Source organism: Bos mutus, chromosome 11, assembly GCF_027580195.1.
Source record: "Bos mutus isolate GX-2022 chromosome 11, NWIPB_WYAK_1.1, whole genome shotgun sequence".
Lineage (NCBI taxonomy): Eukaryota > Metazoa > Chordata > Mammalia > Artiodactyla > Bovidae > Bos > Bos mutus.
In genome coordinates, this window is record NC_091627.1 from 16,761,660 (window position 1) to 16,780,230 (window position 18,571).

At 47.7% G+C, this 18,571-nt stretch overlaps 1 protein-coding gene across 1 annotated transcript; it reads right to left on the minus strand.

The window, feature by feature from the left end:
• Positions 1-202: 202 nt before the first annotated feature.
• CMPK2 (cytidine/uridine monophosphate kinase 2) lies at positions 203-17,027 on the minus strand. The gene is made up of 5 exons (XM_070379074.1): positions 16,225-17,027; positions 14,548-14,662; positions 13,031-13,232; positions 3,621-3,854; positions 203-2,215 (listed from the first exon to the last, which is right to left on the minus strand). The coding sequence occupies exons 1-5, from the start codon at positions 16,891-16,893 to the stop codon at positions 2,092-2,094; spliced, it is 1,344 nt and encodes a 447-aa protein (XP_070235175.1). The 5' UTR covers positions 16,894-17,027; the 3' UTR covers positions 203-2,091.
• Positions 17,028-18,571: the final 1,544 nt, after the last annotated feature.

Consider the following 18,571-nt stretch of genomic DNA (forward strand, 5'->3'; position numbering starts at 1 on the left):
CTTTAACATCTGCAATGAGGAAGGGATCGCACTTTCTTGAAATGATGTTTAAAATGAAACAAAAATGCCTTCCTCTTCCTCTGAAAGCATTTTGACCACAAATTCACATCTTTTCACTTCTTTAACCCCAAATCCCCTCCCTTACAAGAGGCATACTAGGGGATCACCTTTAAGAAAACCCACACATTCTGTGACAACAGAATAGATTAGAAAACCACAGCAAGTTTATTCATTGGCAAGGTACATACAGAAAGCATTAAAGGTTTGTTTTTAGGTGCCACCATATGCTTTTGAAAATGTTTGAAGTCAATAATACCAACAGCAGAATTAGATACCACATCTTCGCCCAAGCGTGATTTATCAGCTTTAAAAAATATTTACCTAAAATTAAATATTTATATACTTACATGTGTGCATGCTCAGTAACTTTAGTCCTGCCCAACTCTTCTTGACCCCATGGACTAGAGCCTGCCAGGCTCCTCTGTCCACAGGATTCTCCAAGCAAGAAGACTGGAGTGGGTTGTCATTTTTTCCTCCAGGGGATCTTTCTGACCCAGGGACTTAACTCGCATCTTCTGTGGCTTCTGTATTGCAGATGGAATCTTTACCACTGAGCCACTGAGGAAGCCCATATATGTATATATACTATGCATAAAATACCTACAGTTCTTTTGAAAAATAATATGATATAGCTAATATAAAGTTTATTAAAATTTAAGAGTGCATGTGATAAACCTAATAATGCCTTAAATTTTTCTGAGGAGATGTCTTCTTGAGCCATTCCCCTAAAGTAATTCACAGATTCAATCTATCTTAGAACTGGAAGGAATTTTAAGTAATCACCTAGTTCACCCAATGCCTTAAGAAAAATAAAGAATTACTGTCACTTTTTACATCAAGTTACATGATGTTAAATGACTCACCCAAGGCCACAAGACTATTAAGTTTCTGTTTTCTCAGCTATTTTTTTTTCTTCTAGCCAAACAAATCTCAATACCATTGCATGTGCACTCATAAGACATTCAAGTGCAAGATAATTCATTGAGAAATCCCATTCCAGGATCCCATATCCTACTGCTTACTCAGTAGGATAAATTGCATCTGTCTAATAAAAACATATAGCAAGTGTTACATTCAGCTTCTTGGCTTCGATTCTGATTAGTAAAACGCATCCCCTATGCTGAGGACAGACAAGATGTAAACTTCAGTATAAATGCATGACTGGATTGGCTCCGTTTAATGCATCCGTCGCTTCAGTTGTGTCCGACTCTTGCAACCCCACGGACTGTAGCCCGCCAGGCTCCTCTGTCCATGGATTCTCCAGGCAAGAATATAGGAGTGGGTTGCCATGCTCTCCTCCACAGGATCTTCCAGACCCAGGGACTGAACCAGCATCTTTTAAGTCTCCTGCATTGGCAGGTGAGTTCTTTACCACTAGCACCACTAGGGAAGCCCTTAATGCATCTAGCTCCATGCAGACCACTCCTTCCATCCAAAGCCATGTTTTCGGAGGAAGGGAGAGGAACATAAATCAGCAGAACAGAATCCAAGGACTCTCGGTGTGTTTGTATTCAGAGCCTCTCAGGCTGGCCTCCTCTGCGTATGACTTTGCAGTGCTAACCAAGAGGACCTGTTTAGGGGCCAGAAGCCTCAGACACAAGCCAGACGTTTCTTGCTCAGAGTTCGCCACACCAAGATGGGTCCTGACAGCTGGGACACGCAGACACGTTCTTCGGGACGCAAGCCTGCACAGACACAGGGAGCGCTGGGCGGGGGGGCTTCCATGGATCTGGATGACCTTCTCGGTTGCTTCTGTCCACCTTACGCTTTCTAGAGGAGACACACCTTGGAAGGACTCGGTGAGGGTGTAGTTTAAGAACTCGTTCCAACCAAACATTCGTTATACTTGGCAGATGGCAGCCACATGGGTCCTTTGGTCAGGAGAACAACAGTTTAGATAAAACTGAAATGTCCACTCTTCTGACACACAACACGCTCTACGCACCTGAAATCTGGGACCGCACGAGTCGTGGGCTTAGATGGATCAAACAGCATCAGGTTTAGTAAAATGTGTCGCCTGGCCCGGAGTAACTACAAGTAATTGCAATTATTTTGGATTACACTTAACACCATCTGGAGGACCTTTTCTCGTGACGGGCTGGCATCCACCACGTGGCAGCCGGGGTTCTCCATCCGCTGGTAGCACACTTCTACCCTGGAGACAGGCAGAATGAAAGAGTCAGCCCATGTGTTAACACAGCCCTTCGTGCAAATGTTGTTTTCCTACCATAATACAAACAGCTTGAAGCCAGGTCCCCATCTGGTTGAGCTCACTCCCCCCACCCCAGGCAACTTGCTGTGCACAGGAAACATTTGACACCTCTAGTTTAATAAATGAAAAATTAATAATATTTTATAACTAGCCTTTATTGAACGCCTAGTACTGCCAAGCCTTAGCATTCTGCATATTCTTCTCATTTTATACTCAAGAGTAACTTTAGGAGTAGAACCACTGTCATTTATCCCCATTTGGCAAAGAAAGGTGCCAACGCTCAAAGAGATTAAGTTTCCCAGTGGCAATTTTCTCAGGAGTCTGTACCCTGAAGGATTCTGCACAAGCCAGAGGTCCTTGGCGTGAGCACTGTTTTCACTTAGGACTCTTCTGCAATTGCACAGAATACCACCTCCCCTTCTGGTGTTAACCAGCCTCTGCATGTGCAGAATGCCCAGGGACAATCATGTGACCAAAACTCTAGAGCTTTGTGGTTAAAATGAGTACCCAGACTCAGTCATAAAAAGGAACGAAACAATGCCATCTGCAGTGACATGGACGGAGGGACCTAGAGACTGTCACACTGAGCGAAGCAAGTCAGACAGGGAAAGACAAATATCATATATCGCTTATATGTTGGATGTTAAAAAAAAAAAGTTCAAAGGAACCTATTTACAAAACAAAGAATCAGAGATGTGGAAAACAAACTTATGGTTAAGAAGGGAGTAACTGTTAGTCGCTCAGTTGTGCCCGACTTTTTGCGACCCCACAGACTGCGGCCTGCCTGCCAGGCTCCTCCATCCATGGGGATTCTCCAGGCAAGAATACTGGAGTGGGTTGCCATGCCCTCCTCCAGGGGATCTTCGCAACCCAGGGATTGAACCCATGTCTCTTACGCCTCCCATGCTAGACAAATCACTTAACGTTTTGAGCATCAGTTTCGGAAGCTGTAAAACGTGGCTAATATTGTCCCTGCAAGGGTTTCAGAGCATCAGACGTAAACGCCCGACACACAGGGAGCCCCTAGCAGGTAAGACTCAGTGTGGTCATCATACAGAGCTCATGCGCATACGACGGCCCAGAAAGGCGTGTTGTCTCACTCAGATTCACCCTGCCGCTGACACAGCCAGGACTAGCAGGAAGGTATCCCCTGGCTACAGAACAACCTCGCTGGAGCCCCAGGGAACAGACCCAGGAGAAGGGGTGACTCTAACTAGGAGGATACTGCCTCGCTGGTTTGGAAAATGGGAGCCATGTCATCTCCTCCATTCTCCTGGAGTCAGTGCTGTTTCTGGGTCATCACCACAGCCATAGACCCCTGTCCCTCACATCACATCAGGACACCTACTTTTGACGAAATATGCTGTTGGTCTCCAGCTCAGCCTCCTCTCTGGTCTTCTCCATGCCTCGGCCCTCAATCCTCTGCATCCTCTCCTCGGGGCTCACGGTGAGCAGCAGAATCAGGTCGGGTTTGAGCAGGTCCCTGGGCCACTGGTATATAGGGTGATGGATGGGGGGCAGGTGCTGGAGGCCCCCACTCACCTCAGTGGCTATGGCATAGGTGGCCGTGCTATGCCAGTACCTGAGAAGGAAAGAGGTAGTGAGTTCTCCATCTGCAGAGGAAATCAAGGCAGTACCTAAAAATCAGCCACTGAGGATGTCAAAATCAGGGATGGCTCTGCTGAACTTGTCCTAGTACTGTACCCATTAAAGAGATAAAACAAAATCTTATTTTTTAACATATTTATAACATATAAAAACTAGAATCAGTAACCACAATAAGAATCTGGTGCACACTTCTCAGAGCTCCATTTTCTCAGTTGAAATTGCATGTATAGCAAGATTACTCTATTGCTTTGGCCCTGCAGGATGCTTTCTTTTTTGAAGGCATGATGGCAGAGGATGTAGATCTATTTGGTTCAGTTCAGTCGTTCAGTCATGTCTGACTCTGCAACCCCATGGACTGCAGCATGCCAGGCTTCCTTGTTCATCACCAATTCCCAGAGCTTGCTCAAACTCAAGTCCATTGAGTTGGTGATGCCATCCAAGCATCTCATCCTCTGTTGTCCCCCTCTCCTCTCGCCTTCAATCTTTCCCAGCATTAGGGTCTTTTCAAGTCAGTCAGCTCTTCACATGAGGTAGCCAAAGTATTAGAGTTTCAGCTTTAGCATCAGTCCTTCCAGAGAGTATTCAGGACTGATTTCCTTTAGGATGGATTGGTTGGATCTCCCTGCAGTCCAAGGGACTCTCAAGAGTCTTCTCCAACACCACAGTTCAAAAACATCAATTCTTCAGGGCTCAGCTCTCTTTATAGTCCAACTCTCACATCCATACATGACTACTGGAAAAACCATAGCTTTGACTAAATAGACCTTTGTCAGTAAGGTAATGTCTCTGCTTTTTAATATGCTGTCTAGGATGGTCATAACTTTTCTTCCAAGGAGCAAGTGTCTTTTAATTTCATGGCTGCAGCCACCATCTGCAGTGATTTTGGAGCCCAAGAAAATAAAGTCTGTCACTGTTTCTATTGTTTCAGTAGATTTATTTGGTAGTCTGTTGGTATTTAATACTGTGTGCTGATCAAATAAAAATACACAGGCCCATTCGGTTCCTATGGTGTTTTAAAACAGAACTTGTTGAGAAGACACAGAAGCAACCTAAGTGTCCATCAACAGAGAAATGTATAAAGAAGATGGGGGTCCATATACATGATGGAATATTACTCAGCCATGAAAAAGAATGAAATAATGTCATTTGCAGCAACACGGATAACCTAGAGATTATTATACTAAGTGACACAAGTCAGAGATACACAAATGCGTATGATGTCACTTACTTTGTAGCATCTAAAATATGACACAACTGAATTGAAGATACTGAAACAAACACAGAGAACAGACTAGTGATTGCCAAGGGGGAGGGCAGTTGAGGGATGAATGGAGTGGGAGGTCGAGGTTAACAGATGTAAGCTATTATATATAGAATAGATAAACAACAATGTCCTGCTATATAGCGCAGAGAACTATATTCAACACCCTGCGATAAACCGTAACAGAAAAGGGAATCTCACTCAGAGGAGACCCTGAACAGAATTCACTGTTCCTCCCCTCCGGGCTCTCAACCCTTTCCTACTCGACCCTGTTGAAGGATTCATTTTAAGTCAGACCTAGCCGTTTACAAGCTCTTTTTTGTCTTCTCCATTAGAGAATTCATTTTTTAGTCATCTCTACATTCTGAAGCCTGAAACGAGTGTCTGGCACACAATAAGTATGCAATGAATAATGTTTTATTGGATGTATGAAAGACTGTATTAGGATTAAACGAATCAATGCTAAAGAAAACCACCCCCTGGATATTCATTGGAAGGGCTGATTCTGATGCTGAAGCTCCAATACTCCAGCCACCTGATCTGAAGAGCTGACTCACTGGAAAAAGACCTTGATGCTGGGAAAGACTGAAGGCAGGAGGAGAAGGGGTCGGCAGAGGATGAGATTGGTTAGATAGCATCATCAACTCATTGGACATGAATCTGAGCAAACTCTGGGAGACAGTGAAAGTGTTAGTCACTCAGTTATGTCCAACTCTTTGAGAACCCATGAACTGTAGCCCACCAGTCTCCTCTGTCCATGGAATTCTCCTGGCAAGAATACTGGAATAGGTAGCCATGCCCTCCTCCAGGGGATCTTCCCAACCCAGGGACTGAACCCAGGTCTCCCGCATCGCAGGCAGATTCTTTACTGTCTAAGACACCAGGGAAGCCACTGCGAGATAGTGAAGGACGGGGAACTCTGGCATGCTGCAGTCCATGGGGCCGTAAAGAGTCAAACACAACTTAAAGGCTGAAAAACAACAATTAGAATCATTTTATTAATTGGCATCCTGTATTACACTCTTGCCCTGTTTTTGTCATATTCCAGTTTTAAGTGACAAAATGCAAAATTCCAAATCCAGTATCAAAGGACTACAAAAACATTTACACCTTTACAAACATTTATGAAACAGTTAATACACATCCCACTGTACAGAGCCCCACGACCCCATCCTTGTCTGGGCTGTCCACTCACTGTATGCGATGTTTTAAAATCCCAGATTGTGAATCACTTTAGATCTGAACTACATTTCACAATGCAAAGGACGTGCTTGTCTTTTATCTACAAAATAGTCCACAGAGCTATCAAAGCTGTGTGTTGTTTTACTCTCCGCCACCTACTTGGTTTGTGGATGTAGATGAGTCTTAAATTCCTTGTCTGGAAAATGAAAATGAAAGCTTTGTTTTTTTCCCCATAGTTCTTACAAAAATAGTCAAGTGCTTATAAAAAATATATCACACTGTCATTATAAGAAAATATTTAATTCTTACTGGGCACCAGTTTAAACAAAAGCTGCATAATTTCAAATTATGACAATACCAAGAGTACTGAAAAGAATAAATGTAAAAAAATTAATTTGGGAGTTGATTAATTCTAATGTCATTCATCCTTCAGAGTCCCTTTCCACCTCCAAAAAGCTTGGCCACTGTAGCTGCTGCATGCTTGAATTCTGCCTGGGGCCATTCACGTGTATCATTTTTGTTGTTGTTGTTTAGTTGCCAAGTCATGTCTGACTCTTTGCAACCCCACTGATTTCCCAGGCAAGAATACTGGAGTGAGTTGCCATTTCCTCCTCCAGGGGATCTGGACCCAGGGATAGGACTCATGTATCTTATGTCTCCTCCATTGGCAGGAGGATTCTTTACCTTTGAGACACCAGTGAAGCCCTGTGTATCACTTACCAGACTCCTAATCACGTACAAACTTGTATTCTCACTTTTTCTATCAGATACATCTTGTCTCCCCAGCTGAATAAATCCACGCAGGTCCAGGTTTTCTCCTTCTTGGCAAGAGAACTACAATTTGCACTGCATTTTGCACATTCTCCCTGTTCACCAAATTAAATACTCAGCTATGAATATAGAGGCTGATACCATCTAAATGTAAAAAGCCTCTTTATTCTAGCAAAACCATCAGCAAGAATAGATTTTTAAAGGTAATAAGGGTGATTAAGTTGCCAACCTTAACCACAGTCACCATCAAAAATTACTCTGTCTCCCTTATTTTTTCAGCTAGATGATGGTATTGTCTAAAATGGATTTAGTTAAAATCTTTAAACATGAACAAAACCCACTCAGACAACAAATAACTGCTCTTTTCTTCTCATCTGACAAGGTGATCTAGTATTATCTCTTTAAAGACCAAAATTGCCCACAATTCACAGACACAAAGAAGAAAAATCAGGGAAGAATGGGGGCCCTGTTTTGCAAAGACAGAGGCCTCTCACTGACAACACTGCAGCTCATTTTAAATAATCAGCCTCTGGCCATCGATTTCAGACTCTTTATTATTTAGTTTTCTCCATTCCCGCCATCAGGGAAACCACATTAGTTCAAATCAAATGCAATTTGCTGACGTCTTATACATGTTTATATAATAATGCTTTATATTTTAAGAGCAATTTGTTGTTTGCAATGCGTGTCCACCTACATCAACTCACTGGATATTCATCATGAGTCTTTTTTTTTTTTTTTAATTTTATATTGGAGTAGAGTTAGTTAACTATGCTATGTTAGTTTCAGAAGTACAGCAAGGTGATTCAGTCACATGTATCTATTCTTTTTCAGATTCTGGTCAGCAGGGAACGGATAAGGAATTAGGGTGTCAAGAATAAGTGTCTGCCTCCATGCAGGAGCCAGTGCTGCTCGTTTGGGGACATCTCAGGAAATATTACACCTCGTGGAGCCACACTTCATTAGGAAAAGCCTAGTATTTCTCCACAAGATAAAGGGGACTGTATCACAAAAAAGATATCAGTGCGATAAATCCAGACACTTTAACAATAGGCCGAAAATATCTCACAGGTGGTGAAGTCCCACAATAGAAAGCAAAGCCTTACCCTTCGTCTAGGATCCTTTGTGACTTGCCAACTCTGCAATCACTATCTTGCTATCCCCACAGTCAAAAGTACCCATCGGTAATAGGGCTGAGATGACAGTGAAGGCCTTCTAACTAATTTCTACTGTTTTTATCTCTCCCCCTCAATCATCACCTCACACTTCATTCTCAGTGTACAGTGATCTCTTTATGAAATTTCAGATATGCAGGTATCTGTCTCTTTTGCATGGAGAAAGACATGTGAAGAGGTAGAAGTCCTATTTCTGGGTGTGGCAATTCGCTTTTATTTAAAATTACAGAACAGTTGCTTCAGAATACTATGCTAGCTTCTGCTGTACAAGGATGTGAATCAACTATACATATATAGACATGTGTCCCCTCCCTTTTGGACCTCTCCCCCGTCTCACCCCTCTAGGTCATCACAGAGCACCGAGCTGAGCTCCCTGAGCTATAAAGCAGCTTCCCACTAGGCATCCGTTTTACACATGGTCGTGTTTACATGTACATGTCAATCGCAATTTCCCAATTCCTTCCACCCTTCTTCCCCCACTTTTTGTCCACACATCCATTCTCCACATCTGCAGGCCCTGCAAATTGGGCCATCTGTACCATTTTTCTAGATGCATTAATATACAACATTTGTTTTTCTCTTTCTGACTTACTTCACTCTTTAGGTCCATCCACATCTCTACAAATGACCCAATTCCGTTCCTTTTTATGGCTAAGTAATACTCTATTGTATATATGTGCTCATTTTCTTTATCTTTATGGCATCACTGACTCAACAGACCTGAGTTTGAGCAAGCTCTGGGAGTCAGTGATGGACAGGGAAGCCTAGCCTGCTACAGTCCATAGGGTCTCAAAGAGTTAGACATGGCTGTGCGACTGAACTGAACTGAACTTCTTCATCCATTCCTCTGTTTGATGGACATTTGGGTCGCTTCCATGCTCTGGCTATAGCTTTTAAATGACTAATGTTCCCACCAAGAACAGTGGAAAAGTTGGACTAGTTACAGTGGAAGACCGGCAATGCTAAATGTTGACCAGGATGTGGGTCAAAGGGAATTCTCGGACACCACTGTGGGGGGTGGGTGGGGAGGGTGCTGTGAAGTTTCAACCACTTCAGCACTTTTTGTGGCACCTCCTCCAGGTGAGTACATGTGAGCCCCCTGCATCCTTGCAATCCCACTCCTGGGATTCTAGGCAACAGAGGCATACACGGGAAACTGAGGCCCAGCATCAGCTAGGTCCCTTCAACTGTAACTTGCTTAATAAATAATAAACTGTAACCTGCCGTGACTCATCAAGCCTGATTTAACTGTTTTCACAAACCCCTGCATATTCTACAAGCGTCACATAGCCTAAAGAGTAAGTAGCAAGATCCTTCTCCACCCCTATCGATAGTATCTTGGTCCTAAGAGTCTTAAGATGTTTACCCAAGTTGGAGTTCTTTCAGGAACTTGGAGTCAGTGGTGTGCGTTTCAAGCTCCAGGCTTAGGACTGGCTGGGATCACTGACCCTCCCAGGGAGTGACGGGTCAGCTACCTTTTGGTGTCAGAGGGCCAAAAACGTCAACTGTGTAGCCCTTCTCCAGACGTGCTTGGCCGCACCTGCACTGTAGGATCACTTCACCTTTCCCCTACTTGCTACCACCTTTTCCCAGGCTGTCCACACCTCAAGACCACAGGGGCTTCCCTGGTGGCTCAGCTAGTAAAGAATCTGCCTGCAATGCGGGAGACCTGGGTTCGATCCCTGGGTTGGGAAGATCCCCTGGAGAAGGGAAAGGCTACCCACTCCAGTATTCTGGCCTGGAGAAGTCCATGGACTGTATAGTCCATGGGATCACAGAGTCGGACACGACTGAGTGACTTTCACTTTACTTCACTCACCACACCTCGACTACCATGCATCTTTATCCCATAAATATCCAAGCCCCTCACTTTGGAGAAGGTGGACCTGAGATGTTCTCCCATCTCCTAGCTTGGTGACCTTGTGAAAACAGCCTTTCTTTGCTGCAAACAGAGGCTCAGGGTTTGGCTTGGGGAGCTCTGGGCAAACCAACCAGGATTAGTAACACACGCGGGCAAACAAAGCTGTATGAAAGAATGGTTGTGGTAACAGCGACAAAGCTCACAGGTGGCATGAAGTCAGATGCAAATGGCACTTGAAGTCTATCTGCCTGGGTAGACTGTTAAAGAACAAGCAGAACAAATAAGATCCAGGAATGGATAATCAAGGCTGTGGTTCCCACCAGGGGAAGGACGGGTCGTGACTGAAAGGGAAGGACTTACAGGGTGAGTAAGGTTCTAAGTCACGATGTGGGTGCAGGTTGTCCTCGAATGTGTTCACTTTTTGAAATTCCTGGAGACCTCCATTTATAATTACTTCTCTCCCCTTAACACTTGTCAGACTTTAATGCAATCGCTCATCTTTCCAAAAATAAGAAAAATTGCAGCAGGAACAGTAAGATGTACATGGGAGAAAAGCTTAGGACGAATTCAGCTGCAATCGAAGTCTTGTGGCCCTCCCTGTCAATTGTATCTCTCTCCCTCCCAGGGGACAGCATTCTCCTAAATTGAATGGTCAACACCTTTCCAGCCCTTTTAAAATTTTTAATTGGAGGATAATTGCTTTACCATGTTGTGTTGGTTTCTGCCATACAACAGTGTGACTCAGCCATAAGTATTCATATATCCAGAACTTCCCAGTTGGCGCTAGTGGTAAAGAACCCTCTTGCCAATGTAGAGACATAAGAGATGCAGGTCCTATCCCTGGGTCAGGAAGATCACACTGGAGGAGGGCATGGCAACTCACTCCAGTATTCTTGCCTGAAGAATCCCAGGGACAGAGGAGCCTGGCGGGTACAGTCCACAAGGTTGCCAAGAGTCAGACACGGCTGAAGCAACTTAGCATGCATGCATGCATACATGTGTCCCCTCCCTCTTGAACTTTCCTCCCACCCTCCACCCCTTTTTATGGTATGTTTTTCTATTATTTTGCATGTAGTCTACTAAACATCTTTCTGTAACAATTTCTTTCATTTGAAATGATGGTTTTGTAACTTAGGCACACTGACACATCGTACTCATGTACACAGCTACAGGACGCTCCATTCTATATCTACACCAGTATTTATGTACTTTCTTCTGCTGATGCCTATTGCTTTTTCAAGTTTTTCAGTATTATGAACAAAGCTGAAATAGACTCTCTTGGTCCAGGAGATACAAGAATCTGCTCAAATCTTCCACTTTGCTGCTGCTGCTGCTGCTGCTAAGTCGCTTCAGTCGTGTCCGACTCTGTGCAACCCAGAGACGGCAGTCCACCAGGCTCCTCCGTCCCTGGGATTCTCCAGGAAAGAACACTGGAGTGGGTCGCCATTTCCCTCTCCAATGCGTGAAAGTGAAAAGTGAAAGTGAAGTCGCTCAGTTGTGTCCAACTCCTAGCGACCCCAAGGATTGCAGCCCACCAGGCTCCTCCGTCCATGGGATTTTTCAGGCAAGAGTACTGGAGTGGGGTGTCATTGCCTTCTCCATTTTGCTATGCTATGCTAAGTTACTTCAGTCGTGTCCGACTCTGTGTGACCCCATAGATGGCAGCCCACCAGGCTCCCCCGTCCCTGGGATTCTACATCTTCTCAAATTGCTTCCCAAGTCACCAGGCAGGTATGCACTCCCACCAGCACCACAAGGGTTTCTATTGATCCATAACATCTCTAGCTCAGACCTTTTCAATCAGGGCTTACTACCCCGATGAGAGGAAATTTGGACCTCATCATTGTTTTAATTTTCATTTCACCGATTCCTGGTGACTTTAACCCTAGTACGACTTGCTTGTCGTACCTGTTGTCTATATTTGTGGCACTTTAAAGCCATTTTTTTAATTTATGGAATTTTAAAATATAACTCACCTTATGTCACTCTATTATCTGAAACCTTCCCAAGGCTCCCCTCTGCACTCAAAATAAAATCCGCACACTTTATCACAGCCACAGACACTGCTGATCTCTGTCTTTTTATCCATCCAGATAGCAGACACTTGTCCAGAAGTTTTCCTGGCCTGTTTCCAGCCCTGGAACATGTTCCCTTCTTCCTGTCTCTACACTTTACTCTTGCATCCCCCTCCAGCAAAGCTTTTGCTCCACAATTTTCCATGTCTGTCCTTCTAGGGTCATTCACAGCTCAGGCCAATGGCACCTCCTCGCACAGGCCTTATAAAACCACATCTAGTGGGGGGTCAGCCATCCTCTACCACACGACCTTGCACTCTCCTTCTCACGGTCCTTACCATTCTCTGATTATTATCTTATGTATCCATGTGCTTGACTATCATCTTCTCCTTCAGCACAACGTTTGCTCCACGAAAGCAAGGCGTTTTCTAGCTCATTCCCCTCCGAATCCCCTAAATCAAGAAGTCTTTGGCAAACAGTAAATGCCCAATATATGTTTGGTGAACAAACCAATAAACAAATGAGTCACTGAAAGCTCGATTTGTGAAGTAGGGACTTTTGTTAATATTCCCAACATGGTATTTCTAACTTTCTCACTTTGGCAAGCGACTTAACTTTTCTAAGACCTGTGTTTCTCATTAGCAATTTCAGGATCCAAGTAGTAGTAATTGTTCCAGAGGTTAGGATAGTCTGTGGAATGTTCTTGGCAAAATGCCAGCCAATGGTATAGGCTAATAAATCATAGACATTATTCCTATTATTATCATAATAGTTTGGCTTAAACACAATTGTACAATTGCATATACGTATGTACACTACATAGACACACACATACACTCATACGTTAGGAAGAAAAGGACAAATTCAAGGCAACATTACACCTACCTGTCGACAACCACAGGCGATTTGGTAGATTCTTTAGCTATTTCAGAAGCCACGATATAATTGCCCAAAGAGTAAAAAGCTCTTCTAATGATAGTTGGTTCATCATCAAAGATTTTCCTCCACTGGCTGATGCAAGAGGGTGGTGACTTCAAGAGAACAGCCTTGAGTGAATCTGAAACTGACTGGGTCACGGTGGTTTTACCTGCAGGTCACACACAAAATACAGCAGATCTTAACCAAGGCCACAGTATCTCTCCCCAACAGTAACTCAGAAAGAGCAAAGACAATTTTTCTACCTATAAAACTTACGAGTTGATTAAATAATATGATTCTTTATTTTTTAAAAAGTTGCTGACCCTTAGGAACTTGGGATTCCTCTATTGGTGTTATTAATAGTATCCTACCTCTGTCCTAAGTCACTTCAGTCGTGTCTGGCTCTAGAGACCCCAAAGACAGTAGCCCACCAGGCTCCTCTGTCCATGGCATTCTCCAGGCAAGAATACTGGGGTGGGTTCGATTCAGGGGATCTTACCGACCCACAGATTGAGCCCATGTCTCTCATGTCTCCTGCACTGGCAGGCGGATCCTTTACCACTAGCGCCACCTGGGAAGCACTATTAATAGAATGTATGTTGTGTTCAGTTGCTCAGTCCTATCCAACTCTTTTCAACCCCTTGGACTGTAGCCCGCCAGGCTCCTCTGACCATGGGGATTCTCCAGGCCAGAATACTGGAGAGGGTAACCTTTCCCTCCTCCAGGGCATCTTCCCGACCCAGGGATGGAACCCAGGTCTCCCGCATTGCAGGCAAATTCTTTACAGTCTGAGCCAAAACAAAATGGTCACCTCGTTGGTTTATAAACTAACGATAAACTCTGGCATCAGCTCCCAGGGCCTCATTCCCCTCCTCAGTCAGCTGACACAGAAGGAGACAGCCTCCCATGGAGCATCACGACACTGTGGCTGTCCCGGGTCTGCCCTGCCCTTGGGCCACCCTCCTCCTGTTGCTGCGTTTTGGGCCAAGTGTGGGCACATCTCTTGCATTCTGACACCTTGTGGCAGCTTTGAAGGCTTCTGCCCTCCACTCCCCAGTTTTCCCAAACTTTGCTCCTGTGGTTCCTGGCCACACGGGGCCGCTTCAAGTCTCCAACTGCCTGCACGCTGCCATTTCTTCTGTCTGGAGGATCTCTCCCACCTTCCTCACCCGACCAGCGCCTGTCCCACTGAAAACCCAATCCAGGGATCCACCCCTCCAAGCTCTGCCAGACCATGACCCACCCCTTCTCTCACACCAAGGGGGCTGCATTGCCTCGTGTTCACAGGGCCACCCGAGGCTCAGCTACCCCAGAAGTTATCCATTTTTCATCCCAAACCAGCTTCACTTCATCCCTGGCACACAACAGAGGCTCATAGGAGGTTTAGGAGTTGAACCCTCAATACGTCTTGCTTGCAAGACCCGTCTATTTCTGCAACTGATGTTAATCTCATTGCCTAGAACCAGCAGGCGACAGTTTCTTACCTGTGGCATCCAGGCCCTCAATGACAATGACGGGGAACCTCCCTTTCTGGACCTGCTCTGGGCACTGGTCCACCAGGTCGAGCACCTCTCGGGCTTCAGGAATGAAGGACGTGCACTGGAAAGCAACATCCGCACATCAGCAGCGGAGCCACAGGGCCGGGGCAGAAGCTATGTCTAACTGCTGAGAAGACTGCATGGGGCTGATAAGGCAGAGTTGTGTTTGGCACCAGGCCAAAGTGCAAAGCATTCTGAACCTCAGAAAGGGCAGGATTGGTTTATTTTAGGATGCAGCGGAGGCTCAAACTGGCAGTAAGTGTCAGGACTACTCAGCCTACAATTCTCACAGACCAGCTTCCCCCAGAGGAGGAAGGACGGGAGAGATGCCTGAGTGCAGAGCAGTGTCATGGGGCGGCAGCAGACCTGTGGACCGTGGGTCACAAACATGGGGAGTCAGCCCCACTGGAGGCTCCAAGGAAAGCAGTCAGCACCCTGTCCTTCCCTGAGCTCTCAGGGCTCAGCAGAGTGCCAACTACTGCGGGTCTCCTGGCTTCAAGGTTGTGAACTGTTCCTGACCTTGCTGTGTACTCACAGAATCTCTACAGAGAGGCCCGAACGTGATCTTTTCTTATGTGCTTTCTCAGAGCAAGGCAATATTCTAAGTGCTGTTGGGAGTATCAACTTGGCCCCTCTTCAAGATAACTCTACGAGAGTGTTATTGTTATTAACCCCATCTACGGATTAGGGAAACCAAGGCAAAGAAACGCTTAAGAAATTTACTGAAAGTGACACAGGTCATAAATACCAGTGCCTGCTAAGTTGCTTCAGTGGTGTGCGACTCTGCGACCCTGTGTACTGTAGCCAGTCAGGCTCCTCTGTCCATGGGATTCTCCAGGTAAGAATACTGGAGTGGGTTGCCAAGCCCTCCTCCAGGGAATCTTCCCGACCCAGGGATCCAATCCGAGTCTCTCAAGTCTCCTGCATTGGCAGGTGAGTTCTTTACCAGCAGCACCACCTGGGAAGTTCAATAAATACCAGTGTCTGGATCCAAATCCAGGTTTTGCAATTGTAAGTGTTCAGAAATAAGCCCAAGTTCCTAAAATGTATCTAAGATACAAGAGTCCAGCCTCAGGACCTGCCTATAGGCTGGGGTCAGAATGTCAGCCATCCCGCACCAAGCACCTCTGTGTGTCACCTGATTCCTTGTCCTAACACAGCGAGGCAGGTGTGTTACACACGAAATAAGTAGCTGCCAGTAAGCAGGTGGGCACCACTTAAGTCTAAGTTTCTCCAATCCCCAAACTCAAGCCCTCTTCTCTACACTCCGACCTCCCAGAACCGGATAACTGCTTCTGAGATGGCACAGCTCTTGCACACACCCAGCGGCCCCTCCCCTCCCCTCCCGGGGCACCCCACCGCTCCTGCTGGGATGTCAGCCTCCCATGTGGGGTTGGGGGTCCTGGCGGGCAAGAATCCGGAAAGAGCCCGGGGTCTAAACAGCGGCTGACACAGAGGCCGCCTTCACCACCCGATTTGCTAACAGGAGTAAAGAGGCAAAAGACGTCGGGACAGGCCAGCACCCCACCCCACCCCACCCCCACCCGCCCCGGGAAAGCCCACTGTCTCCACGTCCCTGCTCCGGGGGGTACCTGAGCGCTGGGAAGGGACCTGACTTCTTACCGCCTCCAAGACGGCGCAGGCGGCCTCCCGGTGCGGGAAGACCCCCGCGCTGGGCAGGTCGGGCACCACCGGGTGCAGCGCGGGCTCCGGCGCGGGCCCCACGCGCTCGCCGCCCAGCTGCCGCCAGCCCCGGCCGTCCCGCCGCTCCCAGGGGCGCTGCCACAGCTGGCAGAGCCGGTCCCCGGAGAACTCGGCCAGGAGCGGGCGCGGGGCCTCGGGGCAGGCGTCCAGCAGCTCCAGCAGCGCTTGCCGGGTGTCGGGGCTGTCGCGGGGGTCGCGGAGCAGGAAGCCGTGCTGCAGGGCCCCGGCGCCGCCGTCCGGGCGGTAGCCCAGCAGCCGGCGCAGCTCGCACCGCTGGAAGGGGCCGCGCCGCAGCTGCTGCCGCAGGTGCTGATGAAGCCGGGCCGCGCGCACCCGGGCCCCCACGCCCCCGGTCTCCGGCACGCTCAGCGAGTAGCTGCGGCCTGGGGGGCCCAGGAGGGCGGCCACGCGGGGGTCGGGGCGCGCGCCCGGGGCCAGCTCGCCCACCGCGAAGTGCGCCAAGGTGCAGCCCGGCAGCTCCAGCGCGAAGCAGCGCGGCGGCTCCATGGCCCGAGCGCAGGCCCCGCGCCGCCGGCCCGATAGGCGCGCGAGCAGACGCCGCGCTCGCGGGTGGCGGCCGAAGGTCATGGGCGCCTCCCGGTGCCGCCCCGGACGCTGGGGAAACGAAACCTGGGAACCGGCGGGCGGCACCCGGGTGGAAGCGAAAACGAAGCGGCGGCGGCGGCGGGAAGTGGGCGGGGCCCGGGTTGGGGCGACCTCCTCGGTTTCGCCTCCGCCTCCGCCCGACCGCGAGGTCGCGCCGCGAGCAGGCTGCCTCCAGGAGGGGCCGGAGGGGCAACCGCAGAGGCCCGGGCGCCGGGCCGCCTCCGATAGGGACCCACGATGGGAGGCGGGCCGGTGGCCCCAGGCCCCCGGTTGAATAATTCCTCCTGTGTTGCTTGTGCCCGGGTACGGAACGCGCGCGTGTGCGCGAGCGCGTGTGTATCTTTTCATCAGGTTCCCCCCCCCCCCCCCGCCGCGCGCCCCGCGCCACCACCCTCACCGGCTCTTCCCCGCCCGGCTGCAGCGCCTACGCCTCCCCCGGGCTCGCCCCGCAGACCCGGCGCTGCGCTCCGACCTCCTTCCCCCGCCGCGGCCGCGCCCAGACTCCGGTGCTGGGAGCTGCTGAGCGCTTTCCGTCCGCTATACACATGCTTTACCCCGTTTCAGGATTATCTCCCTCCTTTAGTTGCCTCTCAGACTGAGAGGTGTCTCCAGGTTGGCCCCTCCAAATTGCCTTACAGACGCCCAAGTCTTGCACGCAGGTCCAATGAGACAGCAGTGAGGTGACCTGACAGCGCCTTCTTCAGCCACCACTGATTTCCATAGAAAAGCAGCAACTACCAGATTATTTGGATGTTTTCGTTTGTTTGTACGCCTTCGCTGGTATCTTTGAAAATAATTGCTAAGCAGACCCCAAAATTAGAAACAAAGATGGAAAACGGTAGATAAACAGAAAGCAAATAATTATGATTTAATCCGTGTGCATTTAGAGTGGGATTAGGTTTAATTCTGAAAGCAAACCCCTTTTTAATAAGTATGAGCTATTTCATGTGAAGTATGGGTTAATAGGGAAGGAATAATTCTGAGATTAAGATATTTTTAGTTCTGTATGAACAATTTGACTTTTGGACTTTGAGAGCAGGTTGTCAAGAGTATGGAGGATAAGAAAACAGGAAAAGTACAAAGTTCTTTCTGTTCTTCAGGACTGTAGTGCATCCTCCGGAGAACCTCTCTGTTACCTCTTTCCCATGACCCGCCGCCGCCCCCCACCCGCCCCGACCCCGTCATATCTGCTCTTCACTCCAGTTTTCCTCTCCACTTTCCTACCAGGAGACTGTGACCTCAGTGACACTGTAGGATCAGGGCTCAGTCAGTGGTAACCTTGTGTTGAAGACCGGAGACACAATGTCTTCATTGATAAAGGGAAAAAATCTGTCTTATTGTTTAGCTCAATTTCAAATGCCTAGGACAGAGAATGATGGATCCAGCTTGGGTGGATGTTTGACTGAATACACTTGCCTGCAGTGACCTGTCCCGTAACTGTAGAGAAGCTGGGAGCTGGGAAGACACCTCAGAGGGCTTTGAATAAACCAATATGCTCAGTCACTTCAGTGCTGTTGGATTCTGCCACCCTATGGACTGTATAGCCCACCAGGCTCTGTCCATGGGATTCTCTCTCAATCTCTCTGTCCATGGGATTCTCTGGGTAGGAATACTGGAGTGGGTTGCCATTTCCTACTCCAGAGTAAACAAATAGCATGGC

What these genes read in the sequence shown, in the direction of transcription:
- CMPK2 (XM_070379074.1), bottom strand. Translation starts at nt 16,893, where the DNA reads ATGACCTTCGGCCGCCACCCGCGAGCGCGGCGTCTGCTCGCGCGCCTA. An exon ending in CCTGCGCCGTCTTGGAGGCG is followed by an intron (nt 14,663 to 16,224) that starts GTAAGAAGTCAG and finishes GTTGCTTTCCAG; the next exon opens with TGCACGTCCTTCATTCCTGA. An exon ending in TCGCCTGTGGTTGTCGACAG is followed by an intron (nt 3,855 to 13,030) that starts GTAGGTGTAATG and finishes TTTCCTTCTCAG; the next exon opens with GTACTGGCATAGCACGGCCA.